The 21,012-nt window shown below is 34.5% G+C and overlaps 1 protein-coding gene across 5 annotated transcripts in view; it reads left to right on the top strand.

Moving 5' to 3' along the window:
* CNTLN (centlein) overlaps positions 1 to 21,012 on the top strand; it is a 297,883-nt gene that overhangs the window by 246,346 nt on the left and 30,525 nt on the right. For 4 of the 5 annotated variants that reach the window (XM_059411596.1, XM_059411594.1, XM_059411595.1 and 1 more), the window contains 5 exons: positions 6,236 to 6,427; positions 12,795 to 12,892; positions 14,422 to 14,548; positions 16,254 to 16,391; positions 16,978 to 17,163. In XM_059411596.1, coding sequence (XP_059267579.1) covers positions 6,236 to 6,427; positions 12,795 to 12,892; positions 14,422 to 14,548; positions 16,254 to 16,391; positions 16,978 to 17,163 — 741 coding nt within the window. Of the gene's footprint in view, positions 1 to 6,235; positions 6,428 to 12,794; positions 12,893 to 14,421; positions 14,549 to 16,240; positions 16,392 to 16,977; positions 17,164 to 21,012 lie in introns of those variants that run through there. The other variant, XM_059411597.1, reaches the window with a different exon arrangement.

The following is a 21,012-nucleotide window of genomic DNA, read 5'->3' as shown; positions in this document are numbered from 1 at the left end:
AAGAATCCTTCTCCTTCTCCCACCAACTATTTTTTTCTTAGGCTTCTCAGACACCCTGCTCCTGTGGCCCATTCAACCTCACGTTAGGCTGGATTTTCTAGAATTGACGTGTGTCTACATTTCAGATCCCACTGTCCTAACTAAAACTGTTTTCTGAAGTTTATAGATAGTTCATTACTTTAAGTTTCCAGTCCAGTGGTGAAAAACATGGGGAGAACTGAACAGTGTCTTTCAGTGCTATAGAGTGATTACTGTCCATCAAAAAACATTAGGTAAGAATCGGTCTCTTGGGGCCCCTGGGTGACTCAGTTAGTTAAGCACCTGACTTCAACTCAGGTCTTGATCTCAGGGTCCTGGGAATGAGCCCCACGTTGAGCCCCATGTCGAGCCCTGCATTGGGCTCCCCTTCGGGCTCCATGCTCAGTGGGGAGCCCACTTGTCCCCCTGATCTTCCCTTGGTCATGCTCTCTCTCTTTCTGTCTCTCTCAAGTAAATAAATAAAATCTTAAAAGAAAAGAAAAGAATCAAAAGAGCTGCACCACCCACCCTGTCCTCTTCCCTCGAGCACTGCTCCTAAACTAGTGAGTGCTCACAAGTGTTTTCTTTTCCCATGCCATGACTAGCATCATATCCATTAAATAGTCAGATGTTGATTATTTTATTCTTTGGAGACATCAAGATTAAAGTATCTAAAAATACATTATTTTGGGGAGTGATCAGGGAAATTATTCTTTCAATTCTGATTTTTTTTTCTAAACCCTTTGCTTCATTTCCCTTGGACCTAGGATATTTTCCATCAGCCCAATTTTAGTTTTTCTAATAATTCATTCTTGAATATTAAAATGTTTACCAAGGCTTCCTGCTGGAAAAGAGATCCTCCTTCTCACCACAGTTGGCCTCAGTTTACTCATCAGTGTTTGGGCAGATAGCTTCTCTAGAGTAAAAGTTGGAAAGCAAGGTGGTTGTAGACCTAGCTGTAGCCTTTAATATTACACCTAGCTTCTAGGAAACGTCTGACAAAACAGACCAGGAAGGGTATGTGGAAGGAAATTGGCTGTAACTGGGCTTACCAGATGGGATGCGAAGGCAACAGCATTTCCATTAGCTCCCTGTTTTGTTTCTTCATAGCGCTTACTGTAGTTAATCCTTGTATATTTCTAAGGTTTAGACTGGTAGCTACGTGAAGGCAAGGACTGGCACTTTTTTGTTTATCACTGAAAACAGAGTTAGAACAGTTACTACTATGCTCTGTGTATTTAAAAACTAAATGCTAGACACTGAGTCAGTTCTGAGTCTAGACATTTCCTAATGAAATCTAGAAAATGTTATGTTGGGACCCAGAATAAAAGAAATTTTAATTTCTTGAATAAACTGAACAAACTATCATGCATGAGGACAAGGGAAAGTCTGTCAAGAGAGCCTATTCACTTGGTTTGTGGGGTTCCGCAGTTACTGTTGAGTGCAGTAAAAGGAAGCGTCTGGCCTTAGGCTTGGCAATTAAACTGTAAGATGTAGATCTAGAGGCAATTTATATTTCTAGCAGAGAAAATGAGATCATTTTTTAAGGCAATTGAAGAGAAAATTAACACAAAATTATGGATAAAGAAAAAATTAAATCCAAAGGAGGACATTATACAAACTATACTCTTTGGGGTTGGAGATACTTGTTCAAGGTGGGCAGGGTGGCAATAAGAGAACAAGATTTAAGAAAGAGGCTTATTTTTTTAAAATGGGGACTCAACATTAGTTTTCCATGCTCCATAACGAATTGCCACAAACTTAGCTGCTTAGAAGCAACATATACATTCATTAAGTCACAGTTTCCACGGGTGATGAGTCTGGCACAGCTTAGTGAAGCCCTGTTCTCAGAGTATCACAAGGCTGTGTGTCACAGAGTAACACATCAGCCTGTCTTCTAGGCTACCTTCCTTTCTGGAGCTTGGGCTTTTCTTCCAAGCTCACATGTTTATTGGAAAAATTCAGTTCCTTATGACTGTAGAACTGAGGTCCCTGTTTTCTTGTTGACTCCCAGTCAAGGACCATTCTCAGTCCTCAAACCTGAGGCTTTCCTGAGGTTCTTGTCTTACTATCCTCTCCACCATCCTTCCACAACCTGGCCACTTACTTCTTCAAAGCCAGCAGGGGAATCTCTCTAACCTCAGGAGGGCCCCTGTATTTCTTGTAAAGGCCTTACCTGATTAGATCAGGACCAGCCAGGATAATTTTGCTTTTGATTAACTCAAAGTCATGTGATTAGGGACCATAATTTAAAGAATGCCTTTTGCATATAACATATGCAAATAATACAATCATGGGAGTGATAGCCCATTGCATTCGCAAGTCTCACCCACATATGAGGGGAAGATATTTTACAGGGCATGGGTCATTGGGGGTCCTTTGAGGATTCTGCCTCCCCCAGAGCACTTTATGGAAGAACAAATTCTCTAATACATTTCGTTTCTTCTTACTGTTGCTTAGAGGGTTCTTTACTTCTCAGAGACTTATGCTTCTTCAATGTCCTATTTAAATAAATAATAACTAGGGTCTAATTTTAAACTTTTATAGTGTTAAGTTCTACTTTATAAGCTTATTCCCAGTGAAGTCAACTTTTAAATTGAAATAGACTTTTAAAAGATTGGTATATCTTTTAAGGGAGGATTTTTCTGTATATGTTTATATATATACTTGATATTTTATATATATCATGAAGCATTTTTTTAAAAATCCAGGTTCTCAGCCTTTAAGATACTTTTCATATGCTTTATGATAGCATTTACTGCAAGATAACTATTAACAATAATGCTGTAAATTTAAAATTTACCAAGTGCTATCATATTTTTTTAAATTCTGCCCTCAAAATGACCTTTGCTAGGCAGACAAGCATCATCTTTGTTTTTAAATGAGGAAACAGTGTCAAGCATTAATTAGCATCACTCAACTGGTAAGCAGTAGATCCCAGGCTAAAATCCAAAAATTATGACTCTCCATGTGTTTTATTATTATTTATGATTTTAATATAAATGACATATTTTTAAATGTTTAGAGATGGTAAAGTAATAATGTGGAAATAGGAATCATGCTTTTGATAAAGAAGAAAAGTAACAATTTTAAGGGTAATCTAAATTTATTGGTAAATTTTAAGCATATTCTCTTTCTAACAAGGTCACCACAATTAGTCTCACATGCCAAGCTGAGTGTACACAAAGGAAAATTATTTATGCTTCTTGTCTTATCTGTAGCATATCTCAAATGAGAAATAGGATGTTTAACCTGAGAGAAGTTAGTAATAGGGCCATCATTATTTGTCCAAAATTCAAATGGATGAAGGACTCCAACCTGATGGAATATACGATTTGTTTATTTCTTCTTTTTCAACACATGCCCTGTAGCATTTCTGGGCATGTATATTAGAAATCTTTTTTAAAGATTGTAGGTTTTAAATACTAGTTAATCAAAATATGATTTATATTTTAGTAAATTACAAGTCATGTGATTTACAGACTCCATAACTTCAGTGTTTCTTCATTTAATAAATTTTGTATTGTTAGAGTAAAGTTAAAATCTACAATACATGTCTTTTAGAGAACTATATTTATTGGTTTGGTCTTTCCTCTATGAAGGATTTATTAATAGTGTTAGGATCTACCGCTGTGGAAGGAATAGACAGAAATCTAACAGCATACAAGTTTAACAAATGAGAGAAGCTACCGGGACTGTTCATGGGAAGAAAGGAGCCTCATCAAAGTTGAATTTTCTGTTGCCTGAGATTCCACATAGAATTGCAGCCATGAATTATGTCATACCAAATTACAATCTTAGAAAGCCTAATTTAGATGCATAGCATTAACTTCAGGATTGATAAATGCTCCAGGGCATACTCCTTAAGTAAACACTGATAATATTACTTTACTTTAAAAGTGTATTTTAATTTATATAGTGATAAACTAATAGAAAGATTGTAAATATGAGCTGAAATTAATGTGTCTTCATAGCACTGTCCATGCTACAAATGGGGAGACTTCAGTTTTTGGAATCTTTCTTCTGTTTCTTACCATACAGAATGCACTGTTTTTAGATACCTGGGGGAGGAAGGCACAGTCCTCTCTCAAGGACTTACTAGGGTTCATGGTTGAAGAATAGGCCCAGTGCTATGGGAGCTAATGGGGGAGAATGGAGAAGCTACTTGTGAAAGAAAAAGAAGCGACAGAAGACTTCATAAAGGAGGAAATACTAAGCTGTTCTTCAAGCATGAGTGAGATCTCAGCAGAAGAAAATGCCAAGTGTGGAAACATCGATGTAGAAATGGCAGACAGGTTGGGGGTATGGCTAGCAAGTTTGCCTTCAGATGATACTTGCCTGAAATACAAATTGAAGCTAAATTTTAGAGAGTGTTACTATAATCACAGACATCTGAGCTTTATCCTACTGGGGTAAGAAACCCCTGAAGGGTATTTGAATGAGGGATTAACAGGTCCGTGTTGTTTTAGGAAGTTGTATAAAAGATGGTTTAAAAGTGGGAAGGGTTGCGGGGAGGGGAAGGGCTTTTGCAGTAGTCTCAGTGGGTTAGTGAGAGTCTTCATTAAGAAAGTGGCAGAGGGAGTGAATATGAGAGACATGACATAATTTATAGAACGTGACAATTGGTTGGATATAGACAATAAACATGGAGAGAGATGGATTCAAGCTTGGAAGATAACCAGGAAGATTTTTAGGGGTGGAGAAATTATCAGTTTGCTTTTAGATATTAATTATTTGGTACCTTTGATACAATTCATGAATGAATGTTTCCTGAAAATATATAGAACCACGCCTCTCCATGATAAGTTCAGATATAATCAAGTGGGCGCCTGCGTGGAGCAGTTGGTGAAGCTTCCAATTCTTGGTCTCGGCTCATGTCTCAATCTCAACTGTCATGGGATCCAACCCATAGGCCAACTGGAGTCTGCTTGGGATTCTCTCTCCCTTCCCCATGCCCCTCCCCCCAAGTGTTTCTCTCCCTCTCAAATAAATAAATAAATCTTTAAAAAAATAAGGTCAAATATAATCAAAGATTTTTTTTTCACCAATACATACTTTTTATTCTACCAAAACATAATCTAATATCAACTATATCAAGCTCTAGTTTTGAACCCAATATCTGAGATATTCATATTTAACAGTATAGACCGATATACATAAAGAAATAGGCAATTATTGGTATAGGCCCTTAAGAGTTGTGTTTAAATATAGTGTTAATACTTAAATAACTTATGTCCCATATTTATATTACTGTACGTGTTGGCTACATCTTTTGCTGTTTCTCATTAGAATTTTTCACTAAGAAAGACTTTTTGCCCCCTGAGAGATTTTAGTACCATTTTGTCTAATTGTTCCTTATGTTAAACTACCATATTATAAGCTTCTCTGGAATAATAAAATCGTACTGCAGTTATCCTCTTAAGGAGCTCTGAGTTGTTAGGCCATTACAGCTTGGTGACATTCTGCTGACTGCAGATTGGTGAACGAGAAGGGTCAACATTAAGACAGTTTCTTTTACACTATTTCATACAAACATTACCAGTATGTCTTTTAGTAAAATGTTGATGTCATTAAAAATTCAAATGTAAGGAGTTTAGCGCAGTTCTATGTGAACATTACAAAAAGGACTCGGCAACTATCAATCAGATGCATTCGGCTGAGTGAATTTGTTTGCACGCTATTTATTTGAACTAAGTCTCTAATAAGCCTCTTTTGCTAATTGGACTTAACATTTATGTTACTAAATGAGAAGCGTTTTGGCTGCCATATAGCATGGTAAGACCTACCCAGTGGAATAAACAACTAACATCTGTTATCTTGTCCTGCTCCAGCTTGGCTTTTACCAGTTAAGTACATCAGTCCTGAAGTCAAGGTTATCAAATATGTGAATCTCTGGCTGAGGCATGTGTATGTGAAGTCAAAGAAATAGCACATCATGAGTGAAGACTAGCCAGCTGAAAGATGCTGGATGCAGCCAGCCCATTTTGTTTTAACCTTTACAATCCCTACAACCTTAAGCAAAAACCTTAAGTAGGAGTTATGATTTCTGTAAAGTTTTTATAATAATTATTTTTAGTGTCTGCCTTTTTTTATAATAATTATTTTTAGAATTAATTTCACTTTTTTCTTTAGCATTAAGATTTTATGCTGATAATTATTGGGTGAAAAATAATTGCTTTTTATAATACATTTATATTTATTTTCTTTTTGAAAAAAGAAGCTAAATTTGGATTTGGCTGGGCTTCGGAGGGAAAAAGAAGACTTGCTGAGGAAATTGGAGTCCTCATCTGAAATCACAAGTTTGGCAGAAGAAGTTTCCCGGGTGATAGTTCCACGGATACAAGTTACATCACTTGGTCCTTCAAGGAGCATGGATTTGGAGATGAAGCAATTGCAGTGTAAATTAAAGGTAATTAGAAATTTTAATAAACATGAATACATATACCTTTTCCTCATAGTTCTGGAGTCTACAAGTCCAAGACCAAGATCCTTAAAGACATGTTTATATTGATTCTAATTATGGTATAAATAATTCAAAAGTTATTAATACTATATTTGACCTCATCATTCTCTTTTAGCCTAGCAGTTTCTTATTGGTAACTTACAACACTGTCTCTGAGAAAATGACAAGATACAATGGAATCCTGTTAGAAGATGGCAGAAACTAGCCATTGTCATTTCTCTTTCACTACTGAACTCCCCTCTAACCTCCATTCCTCCTTCCACTGAACAGAATTCCTTTCAAACTTTAGTGTATCAACATAAATAGAATTGTTTCCCTCTATACAGTTGCTACTATTTTAATTTGGTGTTTGTTGGATGGAGATGAGAAAGGAGGAGGGAAATTATGGAGGGAGAGAGAAACACAGGGCAAAGGTGGTTGGTTTGATAAACTTTAGCAAGTTAAACCTGAGAATTAAGAGTAAAAAGCCGTGTTCATTTTCTTTGTGAAGAATACTAAGTCCAGGTGAAATTATCAACAACTTAAAAATAAGGCTGACCTTAGTTTAAGTAGAATTACCTTGTAAAAAACAGGATTTGTGATATTTAATTGGAAAGTTCATTTTCATACTGTTTAAAACATGCTCATTTATTCCTCACATACTTAATTATTTTGTTTGGTGGGTTTTGCTAGCTGGGAGCTCTAAGGACACTCTATGTGGGACCATCACATAATGAGAGTCACTAGAAAGTTCTGGTTGAAAATGCACAGAGTCCATTAGGAATGGAGTAACTATGACTGCTGAAAGGGCATTAGAATATTGAATTATCGAACAGATTCAGTTGCTTTTAATTCAAAATATGATAGGTGTGCACTCCAAAAGTATCTTTAAATGAAGGGTTACTAAGAAGATAAAATAGGAGGATGAAGTTTAAAGTAAATGAATGTATAATTACTTGAAAATATTTTGCTTTGTTAATAATATATATAATAATATTAATTTAGATATTTCCTAAATACCATCTTCTTCAGAGTTTTTATGTGCAGAACTTGCCTCAACCACTACATTTCATAAGTTTAAATACCTTACATAATACAAATATGAGAAAAAATAGTGGTGCAAGCTTTGGTGCATACATCTTTTCATAAGATGCGTTTGTTTGTGAAAAAGTGGACTAAAACTATTTCCGTGTTAGGTTTCTTACAGAAAAAGTCTTTGAGATATACTTTGATCCTGTCTGTATCTACTACAGAAACTTTAGTTCACAGTTCTGTAAATTAAGTGTTCATGCTCCTAATATAACTTTAGTTTTCACCAAGATAAAATAGAATGTTGGATCCAATAATACCTAATCTGATTTCTTAATTTTTTAAAGTGGTTAATAGCTCTACATTGATTTATATTTTACTTACTTGGTTTTATATACTATGAAATCATCTAACATAACTTTGGAAATAATAGACCCATGTCAGTATCTGTAAGTTGTTTACCTTATGGTTTCCCATGGTGTAAGTTTTCACCCACATATAAATCTCTTCACTTTGGAGGAATGTGTGAGTCACAAAGATAAGACTATGAGAATGTCTGGAGCAAGTTAGGTCATACTCCATGTATGTTTGAAGTGAAGTGTCCATATCTAGCCTGGAGTCCTAGGACACTGACCAGGCTACATAGGGACAGAAAGGATAAATCTTTACTCTGCCTTGTTTCATGTTTTAATATGGAAGTATCTTAGAAGACCAGTGCCTTAAGGTGTATAATACACTCTGTTACTACAAATCTGTTTTGATATTCTATTAATTTGCTAGGTCTTCCTAACAAAATACCACACACTGCATGGCTTAAGTAATGGAATTTCTTTTCCTCATAGTTCTGGAGTCTACAGGTCCAAGATCTAGGTATCAATAGGTTATAGGTTCTCTCGTTAACTTGTACCTCTTATGGTCAGTCCTGTGTCTGTGTTATCTGTGTTCGCTCTCCTCTTCTAACAAGGATACCAGTCATGTCTGGTGAAGGTCCACCCATACGACCTCGTTTTACCTTAATTATTTCTTTAGGGCCTTATCCAAATACAGTCACATCTTGAGGTACTGGGGTTAAGACTTTAACATACAAATTTTATAGGGACACAATTCAACCCATGGCAGATAACAACTTGCTAACATCATAATTTTCTAAAAAAAAAACTTTCTTGTTGATGTTTTTATGCCTAATTAAGAAGAAACTCATTAGATTTGAATATATTAAAGATTTACATGACCTTTTAAAATTTTATCCAGGTAATTTTAGTCTTTTCTGTGTAAATTCTTAGGTATACCTCTTAGAACACATGGTGTATTGAGTATCATTTCATTGCTCATATGTATTTTCTGTATCCTCATTTTTACCTCTATTATACATGTTTCTTCAAGGTATCCAACTATATATAGATAGATAACCAAATATTTAGGTATGTACAAATTCCTTCCAGTAGATGGTGTGTGTTATTTATATTTGGTGTATTTATAGTTATTTATAAAATTTGAATTTACTAGTACTTCAGTTTATATTTGTGGCTGTTTGACTTCCTGCGTATTGAAAGCATTCCTTTGGGGTAGACCAAGTTCTTTTCCAGTTTTCCAGTAAGTCAATAATGAAGCATCATAGCTTTTAAACTACTGTTCCTTTATAGGTAAACTATTGCCAGGCTGGTTCTACGTCCTTTACATATATTAACTCATTTAAACCTCATTTTTAGGGGTCCCTGGGTGGCTCAGACATTTAGCCCCTACCTTCAGCTCAGGTCATGATCTCAGGGTCCAGGGATCACGCCCTATGTTGGGGTCCCTGCTCAGTGGGGACTCTGCTTCTCCCTGTCCCTCTGCTCCTCCCCACCTGCTTGTGCTCATGGTCGCTCTCTGTCTCTCACAAGTAAATAAAAATCTTTTTTTTTTTTTAAAGATTTTTTTATTTTTTATTTATTTGACAGAGAGAAATCACAAGTAGACGGAGAGGCAGGCAGAGAGAGAGGGAAGCAGGCTCCCCGCTGAGCAGAGAGCCCGATGCGGGGCTCGATCCCAGGACCCTGAGATCATGACCTGAGCTGAAGGCAGCGGCTTAACCCACTGAGCCACCCAGGCGCCCCAGTAAATAAAAATCTTTAAAAAAAACAAACCTCACTTCTCTCCTGTGAGATAAAATCTATTACTCTATTTTACTGTTGAGAAAGCAGAAACACAGGTTAAATTAATTGTCCAAAGTCAACTGAACTACTAAGAGAACCGAAATTAGAACTCAATCCCTCTGACTTTAGAGTCCATGCTTTTACTTAGACACTCTGCAGTTTAAAAACAAACAAACAAACAAACAATAACAACAAAAACCCACCTTTAATAAACTTAAGCAGGAAAGCTCTAACCACGATGGATTCTTACCATTGTGACATTTTTTAAATAAATGTTTTGTCCAGATTTGAGGTCATGCTGCAGATAAATATTGTATAGTAGAAATGGAAAATATTAGAGGCCTTGGGTTTTGATCACTCTTTGTGCATTAACTTCTTATGGGACCAGACTGAGGAAATAATTTCTCCAGAGGTCTAAAGCAGGGATACCTTTCTACCCACTTCATAAGGATTTTTAAGGATCAAATGAAATGGCTGTGAGATTTAGAGATTCTGGTAAAAGTATATATCAAGCTGGTGTTTTATTTACTATAATTCAGTAATCCCTCAACTCTCCAGAAGTCAGACTTACAGCATTTTCAGTCACCTAAAATAACAGCCTTAAGTCTAAAAACAGAAAAGAATCAAACAACTACCTTAAAATTCACTTAATTTATTCCACTAAAGATACTGTCAGGCTTCATTTACCACCAGTTATCTTTTTTATTTTAAATACAGCTCCAGTAAGTCTCTTTGTTCAACTTCTCAGCAGAAAAGACCTCAAAAGATTAGAAGTAGGCATATTAAAGGAGCAGACAATTGTTTTTAGGCAGGAATATGGATGGCAAAAGCAAGAAATTTTGGCCAAGGGATTGACAGAAAAAGAAAATAGGAAAATAATAAGGTAAAAATACAAAATTAGAAAAACAGCAGTCTGGGACCATTTAGAGTAAGGGTCAGTAGCCATTTATATCATAATAGTTCCAAAAGGCATGACAATATAATGATATAGTGACGACTTACTATAGCAAGTTAACATATATAATTAATACAGTGATAATATTTATAATATATCACTATATTGAAGTATCACTATTATAGTGTTTCATGTAAGTATGGATGTTCTTGTTTCTAAGTGAGTGAACAATCATTCCAGAGAGAATTGAAAATTAATGGTAGAAGCAAAAGCTTCAATTATCTGCTAAATTCACTAGTATGGAATATCTTATTCTGCCAATGCTTGTCAAATATGGTAGAAATTTAGATTGCATTACACAATCAAAAAAAATTTTTAGCTTGTATTTTATTTATTTATTTAGAGAAAGAGTGAGAGATTGAGGAAGTGGGAAACAGAGAGAGAGGGAGAGAGAATTTTAAGAGCTCCACTGCTGAGCATGACATGGGGCTTGATCCTGCAACCCTGTGATGATGACCTGTGCCGAAATCCAGAGTCAGACACTTAACTGATGAGCCACCCAGATGTCCCCACTTAATCAAAATTTTTCACATTCAGTACACTTGCCATTTTTAAGAAAATTTCCATATTTGTAAAAATTAAAAATTATTTCAAATTTTATATTTAGATATGCCTTACCACAGAGATATTTTGAAGTCTGACTAATGAATTTGACTCTCATTTACATGATGTGATTAATGGTTTCATCTTTTCAAATTTATGTTTCATTTAGTGTGATATGGTCAAAGCTGGGAATAGTTCTAACACAAATGATTGTAATTACTAGAAAGATTAGCAAAATATTCCAAATACTTTTAAAGCTATCACATTTTATTCTGCTTATATTAATTTAATATTTTAAAATTTCAACAAATAAATTAATGTATGTTAACACTATCATTTAGATGGGGAAACTATAAATATCAAAAACACTAGGTAATATCTCAGATTACATGTTTACTTGGAACTTGAGTCCAAATTAAGAGTTAGGGTTCCTGACACTCCATTTACTACCTCTGGCTCCCGGACTGTGCAGTCAGCAAATACCACAAAGCTGTTCTGCTTTGAAAAACTGATGTTTGGGTCCCTGGGTGGCTCAGTGGGTTAAGCCTCTGCCTTCACTTAGGTCATGATCTCAGGGTCCTGGGATCAAGCCCCAGTCGGGCTCTCTGCTCAGCAGGGAGCCTGCTTCCCCCTTCTCTCTATGCCTGTCTCTCTGCCTATCTATGATCTCTGTCTGTCAAATAAATAAATAAAATATTTAAAGAAAAAAAGAAAAACTGATGTTTGTGCATAGGAACTTGAAAAATAAGTAGTAATAGTAGTAATAAATTGAAGTAAGTAAATTTAGTATTAGTAAAGTTCCCTATCAGTTATCTGTCACTGTCATACAAATCCTAAAATGCAGCAGCTCAAAACAGTAGCAGTTTATTAATTCTTAAGATCCAGTGGGTTGGACCGGGCAGGTCTTTTGCTTCTGTCTTTTGTGTTCTCTCTTGTGCCTGCTGCATTCTTTTAACTCAAGGATTTATCTGGACCAGAAGTTCCAAGATAGCCTTACTCACAGCCGATCTGCAGAGCGGCTGCCCGGGTCCCTCCCTGCTTCTCCACGTGGCCTTTCCTCCGTCTACCCTGCAAGGTGATCCCAGGCAGTGTTCTGAGAGCGCAAAAGTGCAAGCTGCAAGGGTTGAGGCCCAGGATCTGGTACTTGCGTAATTTCATTTCTGTCACTTTTTTTTTTTTTTTTTTTTTGGACAAAGCAAATCACCGGCCAGACAGACTGAAAGGGTTGGAAGCTGAATCTTACCTCCTAATGGGAGGAACTGCAGAGCATTTGTGACCATATTTGGTCTGTTTTGGGTTCTTAGTAAACCCGCCATTCATTTTAAGTAATCTTATTAGCCCATTAAAATACTAAATTAATCACATGCACATATACATTTTATAAAACCGTCCATGTTTCTTTCCCATACGTGTATTTTGGGTATGTGCTTTTTACAGTTGTTATACAATGACATTCTTCTGTGGTTTTGGTATGTTATATAAAAATTTTAGTGTACCTTAGTACTTCTATTAAAACATATAAAATAAAGCATTTAAAAATAATAAAATGTCCTTCTTAATTATAAGCATAATTTTGCAAATTTAACTCTTCATGAGAATGGTATTTATTTGTATGCTGCATTCCACCAAAGACTGAAAGGTGTATTTGATTTTATGTGTATTTTTAATCTAGAATGCGACTAATGAACTCACTAAACAGTCATCAAATGTGAAATCTCTGAAATTTGAACTCCTAGCAAAAGAAGAACACATAAAGGAGATGCATGAGAAGTATGTTCTTGATATTTTTATCCATTGTATTTGGTGCCACCTAGTGGTAGTGAACTCTATTAAACATTGCCCCCAAGAAATAATACTGCAAGTTCAAAATGAAGTTTTTCCTTCCTTAGTTCATGTTTAAACCTCAATAAGAAGAAAGTTTAAGAATATTACCTATAAGCATGGTTGATGAAAGACTATTTACTATTTTTTATTTAGAGTAAGAATATTTAAAGTTAGATTAAACATTTAATTTTGAATATATATAAATTAATTACCTAAAGACTATAAACAGAAAACTTATGAATGTGGTAATTATTTGGACAAAAATAAATGTATAGATTGATCTTTTATTGGATTTAATGCCTAAGCTTATAGAGCTAAGGTGGAGAAAAAGGAAAGTTTCACTTGTTTCTAAAAGGAAGATTATAAAAGTTTGTACTTCATGTGTTTATTAGCAGAAAGGGGTTTGAAATGTTCTATCTCACTGAATCAAAATGATTTCCTTTCTATATCTTTTATATATATATTATTACAGCTTAGGGGTGATTACATGTTTAGACAGAATTCCAGTCTGTTGTTGATAGTTTGAGAAATATATCTATCTACTGTACATACATGTATACCACATTTAAGTGAAGATAACTTTGAAGTGATACTAACAGATGAAACTACAAGACTAAAAGATTGGTTAATTTTTTAAACAAAATATCTCTGGTTTTATTTATGAGCCTCAGAAGCAGTCTTGTTTACTATTTAAGAGTGAAGGCTCTAGAGACACATTCTTTGGATCCTGGCTCCTTGACCTGCTAGCTCCGTATCACAGTTTAATAACATCCACTCATAAAATTCTTGTGAGGCTTGAACGACTGTGTGTAGAGCCCTTGTAACAGAGCTTGGCACACAGCAGATACACTGCAGATGTGGCCTGTTCCTATTCCATAGGACCAGTAGTAGTCGTCATTGCAGCTGCCGTTTCACACAGTAGTAGTCGTCATTGCAGCTGCCGTTTCACACAGGTTATCTGGGAAGCTGCACTGATAGGTCAGTTCAGTCATAAATGATATTAAATTAGAAGATACCATGCCCAAGGTTATTGTGTTTCTATATCACGGTATGAGATTTTATATTTGTTTATTTTTGTATAGAATTGTTTCCAGTCAGTGTTAGGCTTGTTCATGATCTCCAAATTTCAGTTGGATTTTTTATAGCAATGCAAGAATATAGCTTAGATATAATGATTTTAATTTTTCATAAATTTTGTCAATCTTTCTCAGTTATCCTATTTTTTATGTCTTAATGTATATATAATACTATAATTACCAGTAACGACTGGATTATAAATTTTATAAAAACTCAAACTATTAATAGAGCAATATTTCTTCTCATGTAATTATCTTATTTGCAATTAATATCAGATAGCATTTAAAAATTAACAGGAGGTATAGCACTGGATAGTATGTAAGCTTATCATATAATCATATAATCACTGTTAAAATATTTTCTATCATTTCGATAAAACATCTTTTTTCCCTTTCAAGGATGTCCCGAATGGAGAGGGATATAACCATGAAAAGACATTTGATAGAGGACTTGAAATTTCGACAGAAAGTAAATCTGGAAAGTAATGAGAGTATTAATGAAATGTTAGAAAATCTTGAAAAAAAGGTATCAGCTTTTATGTTCTCAGATGTTGAAAAAAAATCACTGCCCTCTTATTTATTGATACTCTTGAGTATCAATCTTAATAAATTTATAGAAAATATTCATAAAATATGTATACTGTTACATAATTACATTACCTGCTCTGAAATTACATTCTTTTAAAATTCAAGACTCAAATCTCATATATAATGTAGCCACACATTCTCTTTTTATTTGTGAACATATCATGAGAAGATAATCAATTTTAAATTTAAAAACCTTCGGATGTTCTTTATACAATTTAGAATTATTTGCTTTATTTAGTTTGCTAACATTTATAATGATTGAATGAAGCATATATTTTTAAATGAAAAAGGTGATAACCAACTACCAGAAGTTCTTTAAAAAATGTACTCACCCAACATTTTTAAGTGTACTTTTTCCTTCTGTACATTTAATTCAGTGTACTTAGAAAGAGAGTTGTATTTAACACAGTTGCATATCTGACCCTAAAGTGGAAATCAGCAATTTGCTGACTAAGAGATTTTTGGGTTTTTTGTTTTGTTTGGTTTTGTTTTGTTTTGTTTGTAAGGTGCTATTTGCACAACTCATAAAGCAGCTTGTGCTTTGGCATTCACTAAATGTTATCCACTCCAGAGAGAACATCTCCCTTACTTTCCTTGTTGAAAATAAAAATGTAAGTATCTGTTAGCTCAAGTGGATTTAAGAGAGAAAATTTTACATGAGCAAGACAAATGCACATGGATTTTCTTTCTTTTTCTCCTCCACACATCCATGTATAATTACTTCCTATAGGTTTGTTTTTTTTTTCAGTGTTGTCATTTAAATACTGCTGATTTTTAAACTTTCATTCCAGATATCATTCTGGATATGGTCTTAGAATCTTTTTATAAGTAATTACATATCTTTAGTGGCATTAAGTGAATAAAGAGAAACTATTTCTTCTTTCAAATGTATAATTAGTATGTTGCAGCACTTACTTAATTTTATCCTAAAAAGTACATGTTATATGGTTATGACTGAAAGTTACCCATGACTCAGCTTGCTTAAGAATCAGAGACAACCATCCCCTACTTAACGGAAGTTTAGGTTAGTAATGAAAGGAAACATAGTTAAAATTAGTAATGTATTATTAGGCAGACCACACATATGGCCAGAGATTTTTAAAAATCACTGTACTAATTCTTATGTTAAATTAAACTAAGCTTTGCTGTAATACTGTTTTCTCTTCAACATGTGATGATACCAGAATGTTGTTAAAAATGAAAGGGGTAGTATTGCAGGACAGCATTTTAAATCACAGAAGTAAAAAAGTTATAATATTTATAATTTTGATGAGTTTATTTTAATAGGGAAGATTTTTCTTCCCTGCCGTTGTTTCTGGAATGGCAAATTGTTTCCATTATTAAAAGTTGAAGTTGTTAAAAAAAAAACCTTCATTCATACCTTTTCATACCTTTTTGTGCATTTTTCATTTTTTAATGATTTAAGGGTTTTTGTCTCATTTGTGATATAAGTTCTACAAACCTTATACTTGCATTTGATATTGTGTATTTTTAAACTTTTATTTATTTAAATTTGATACCATTTATGAGAGAATAAAGAAATTAGACTTATTCATGAATTCGTTTGGTTTCTGTTTAAACAAATGGAGTTTATGACTAGGATGCCTTAACCGATAATAGTTACCTTTAGGCTTTTGCTATAGGTGAAGACACTAACTGAAGAATGTTCCAATAAGAAGGTATCAATTGATTCACTAAAGCAGAGACTCAGTGTTGCCGTGAAAGAAAAGTCACAGTATGAACAGATGTATCAAAAAACTAAAGAGGAATTAGAAAAAAAGGTACGCTTTTTGGACATGTTAGCTTAGAAATAGAATGTTATCGTATCTTTTAAATTTTTAAAGTCCTCATTTTTTTTCTCCCCAAAACTATTATGAGCAACTTAATTGTTTCAGATAACTGCAAAGTACATTTCTATCTCTACATGAAACAGAATTTGTTTAACATTAAAGGTAGTGCTATATTAGAGAAACAGATTTTGTGTCTTGATAATGTGTTTAAATGAACATTATTGTTAAGAACTGGCCTAAGTGGCTATAAATTTTTTGGACGCACTTAACCTTATAAACTAATTAAATATTTCTATTTGATTTGTGAGATCTTTTGCTCTAAAATAGTTTCCATGTCTTTAATGATGTCTTTATAATTTTTAGAAATATAAATAACTTTGATGATAAATATATGAGAATATGTGCCCAGGATATTTTATTGAAAATAAATGAAAACAACCATCCATTTTAACCAAATGAAAATAAATACATACAGAAAGAGAATCATGAAACCATTTTTTTACCTGACATGTATATCTAAGTCTTCCTGATATGTTTGTGAATGATTTTCTATTCTGTGATCACTGGTCTTCTGCAGGATGTCAAGCTTAGTCTCCTAGTATCAAAAATAAGTGAGACCGAAACTGCAATGGCAGAGATTGAAACGGCGGCATCTAAGCATCTTCAGGGATTAGCACTGCAAAGTGAGCAGGCCCTAGAAGGTGCACAGAAGAAGTTGTTGTTAGCCAATGAGAAAGTGGAAGAGTTCACCATCTTTGTAAAGGTTTGAATTACTTGTAGTTTACTAACTGTACTGTACTTCAGGAGAATAGTGACCTCCTTGAGATGATGTGGGAACACTCTGAAGCTTCTGCTTTCTGAAACCACAAAGCATCTTCTCCTACCCTACTTGCCACAGTGTTTAAAATTTGTCTCGAAAAGGTCTTGTTTTACAGTTTGAGTTTAAATTTTTCCACCATATTTTTAATATTCTTAATATCAATTAAGTTATGAATCGTAATAATCTTGTAATCAAGACAGGTTTTGAGATGAAAGAATTAAGTCATTTATGTACTCTATTCTTTTGAAAATCCAGCAAGAACAATCAGAAACTTGCCCCAGATCTACTGAAATTCAAAGACATCTGAACCCCAGTCCATAGCCCATTAAACATGGAATGGATAGAGGAATGGTAAATGACTTAGCAGAACAAAAGGAAGACAAATCAAAGTGCCTGCAAAGGCTGTACTTACTGTCCAGAAATTATCTGACAGATGAGGAACCCCAGAGAGGCTCAGTCATTGGCTACACAAGGAACTACGATGTGGGGGAAGGGTTTGTTCAAAAGTCCTTCTAAGGAGCTTTTCTGGCATCTGGTCTGTGCTTTTGCCCCAATACTCAGACAATATTCCTCCCTTAGCTCTTCTGGGAAAATCAAGGAGGAACAGCTCTGGTTTCAGAGTTACTAGGCACTATGGACCAGGAATCTGGTGATTGCTCTGCTCCTTTAGTCCCACCATGAGTTGCTGATACCGCCTTTTGGTGCCTTTTATCCCATCTCATATTATAGCTAGCAAATGGATCTCTTGCCGCCAGGTAGATGATGAGTTTCTTAAAGTGAAGGACAGTGTTTTATCAATCTCCACCTCCACAACATCTACAGGTACCTCACAGAATAGTCCACTTGTGGTCATGATCACTACCTAATCAAACTATATTTCTATTAGAAATAGGAAATTTTAATGTAGTTCTTTGGCCTTTCAAAATAAGCACCAAAACAATGTGATTATGGTGGGAAAGTGTCTTGACCTTCTCTCTTTTCTCCTGAAATCACAGTGTTCTGTTTTGTTTTGTTTGTTAGCAGTCTTTGATGAGCTTGATTTACTTGTGCTACTTGATGGCATGCGTGATTAAAAACTGGCATATCATGTACCACAAAGCTGTAGTAATCAAAACAGTATGATACAGTATGATACTGGCACAAAAATAGACACATAGATCAGTGAAACAGCAAGGAAAGCACAGAAATAAACCTGAAATTACATGGTTAATTAATCTTTGAAAAAGGAGGCAAGAATATGCAATGGAAAAAGCCAGTCCCTTCGAGAAATGGTGTTGGGAAAATTGTACAGCTACATACAGAAGAATGTAACTGGGTGACCATTTTCTTACACCATGCACAAAAACAAACTCAAAAGGGATTAAGGACCTAAAGGTGAGACCTAAAACCATAGAAATCCCAGAAGACAACATAGGCGGTAATTTCTCTGACATCAGCCATAGCAGTGTTTTTCTAGATATGTCTCCTGAGGCAATGGAAACCAAAGCAAAAATAAACTGTTGGGACTACATCAAAATAAGTTTCTGCACAGCAAAAGAATTAACAAAACTAAAAGACAACCATTGGAATGGGGAAGATATTTGCAAATGATATCTGATAAAGGGTTCCTATCCAAAATATATAAAGAACTTATAAAACTCAACACCCCCAAAACAAATAACCCAATTAAAAAATGAGCATGAGACATGAACAGACATTTCTCCAAAGAAGACATACAGATGGCCAGAAGGCACATGAAAAGATGGCTCATCATCACCAATCATCAGGAAAATGCAAATCAAAACCACAGTGCAGTGTCATCTCACACCTGTCAGAATGGCTAAAATCAAAAATACAAAAAACAAGTGTTGGTGAGGATGTGGAGAAAAGGAACTGTTTTGCAGTTTGGGTGGGAATGCAAACCGGTATAACCACTGTGGAAGACAGTATGGTGGTTCCACAAAAAATTAAATATAGAACTACCCTATAATCCAGCAGTCTTACAACTGGGTATTTACCCCAAAAATATGAAAACACTAATTTGCAAAGATCTATGTACCCCTATGTTTATTGCAACCATATTTATAATAGCCAAATCACAGAAGCAGCCTAAGTGTCCATCAGTGGATGAATAGACAAAGAAGATGTAGCACATACATATACAATGGACTGTCACTGAGCCACAAAAACGAATGAGATCGTGACATTTGCAACAACATGGATGGATATAAAGTATAATGCAAAGCGAAGTCAGTCAAAGGAAGACAAATACCGTATGATTTCACTTACCTGAGTAATTTAAGAAACAAAACAAGTGAAAAGAGAGAAAAAGAGACAAACCAAAAAAACAGATTTTATCTATAGAGAACAAGCAGATGGTTACCAGAGGGGAAGTGGGTGGGAGGATGGATGAAATCGATCAAGAGGATTAAGAGTACACTTATGACAAGCATTGTCGAATCACTATATTATAGGCCTGAAATGAATATGACACTGTATGTTAACTATACTGGTATTAAAATTGAAAGAAACTGGTATAACACAGCAGTAGAAATGTATTTCAATATATGAAACATTTTCAATCCATGGAATTTTTATAAAGTGAAATTTTAAACTACAGAATCACATAACATCACTACTTACTGTCTCTTTCGCGAATAACCCCCCTGTTATTTGAATCACTCAGTTAAATTTGCCACATATATATATGTGTGTGTGCATATTCTAAAATATATTATTTTATATATTTTAATATGTTAGTGTTATCAAATCAGTTTTTTTTTTCTGGTTTCTCTCTCTAGATTGGTAGGTAGGTTGGCATCTCCTAAGCCCCCCGTAGAGACTTCTCTGCTCAACATAGAGTATTTTTAAATCCACTTACCTCCATAGGTATTGATCTTATTTATAAGAAGTAACATTCCTGAACTTATAGATTGAATATAAGATGGCAGATAACTGGATCTTATGTATAATGTCATATTCTTCATTCCTCTAAAAATAGGAGCTTATGATATTTTATGCCATGTTAGTAGTACCCCATTTAGAACAAATCCCTTACTTTGTTTCTTTGGAAATCATAGATACCTTGGGAGTTTTCTCATTTTAAAAATATCTACAAAATGAATGGAATAAAACATTTTTTTTCTGTTTTATCTCTTTTAACAAAGGTTTCGATGGATATAAAGTCAAACCAATAAAACTTGCCTCAGAGGACCCCAAATGATTGCAGAGTATTAATTTTAGTGAACGTAATTTACCTTTTTCAGATTTAAAAATGTTGTTTCTTCCAAATACTTGTTGAATAGTCTCACTCTTTAATTTCTGATAGCACTCTCATTGAATATTGTCATTACTTATTATGTAAAACCATTTTTATTATGACTTTTAGCTTCATAAGCCTTTGTTTTTTGTTTTCTGTTCAAATTAGGGTTTTGTTTGTTACAGTTTTAGCCAAGATATAAAATATGAAATAATTATAAGATTTATTTAAATGCCAATTATTGTTTTTTTTCTGAAATATTCTTTGAATGTGTCCTTTTGATTTTTTATTTATTTTTTAAGATTTTATTTATTTATCTGGCAGAGAGAGACACAAAGTGAGAGAGGAAACACAAACAAAGGGGGAGGGAAAGAAAGAAGCAGGCTTCCTGCTAAGCAGGGAGCCCAGTGCAGGGCTTGATCCCACGACCCCGGGATCACGATCTGAACCAAAGGCAGATGCTTAATGACTGAACCACCCAGGTGCCCCAGAATGTGTCCTTCTTAAAAAGAATTGATAACCAAAAGTTTTAAAAATAGAAAAATGAATTTTAT

This window comes from Mustela nigripes, chromosome 9, assembly GCF_022355385.1.
Source record: "Mustela nigripes isolate SB6536 chromosome 9, MUSNIG.SB6536, whole genome shotgun sequence".
In the NCBI taxonomy this organism is placed as follows: domain Eukaryota; kingdom Metazoa; phylum Chordata; class Mammalia; order Carnivora; family Mustelidae; genus Mustela; species Mustela nigripes.
This window is presented reverse-complemented; position numbering and strand designations above follow the sequence as displayed.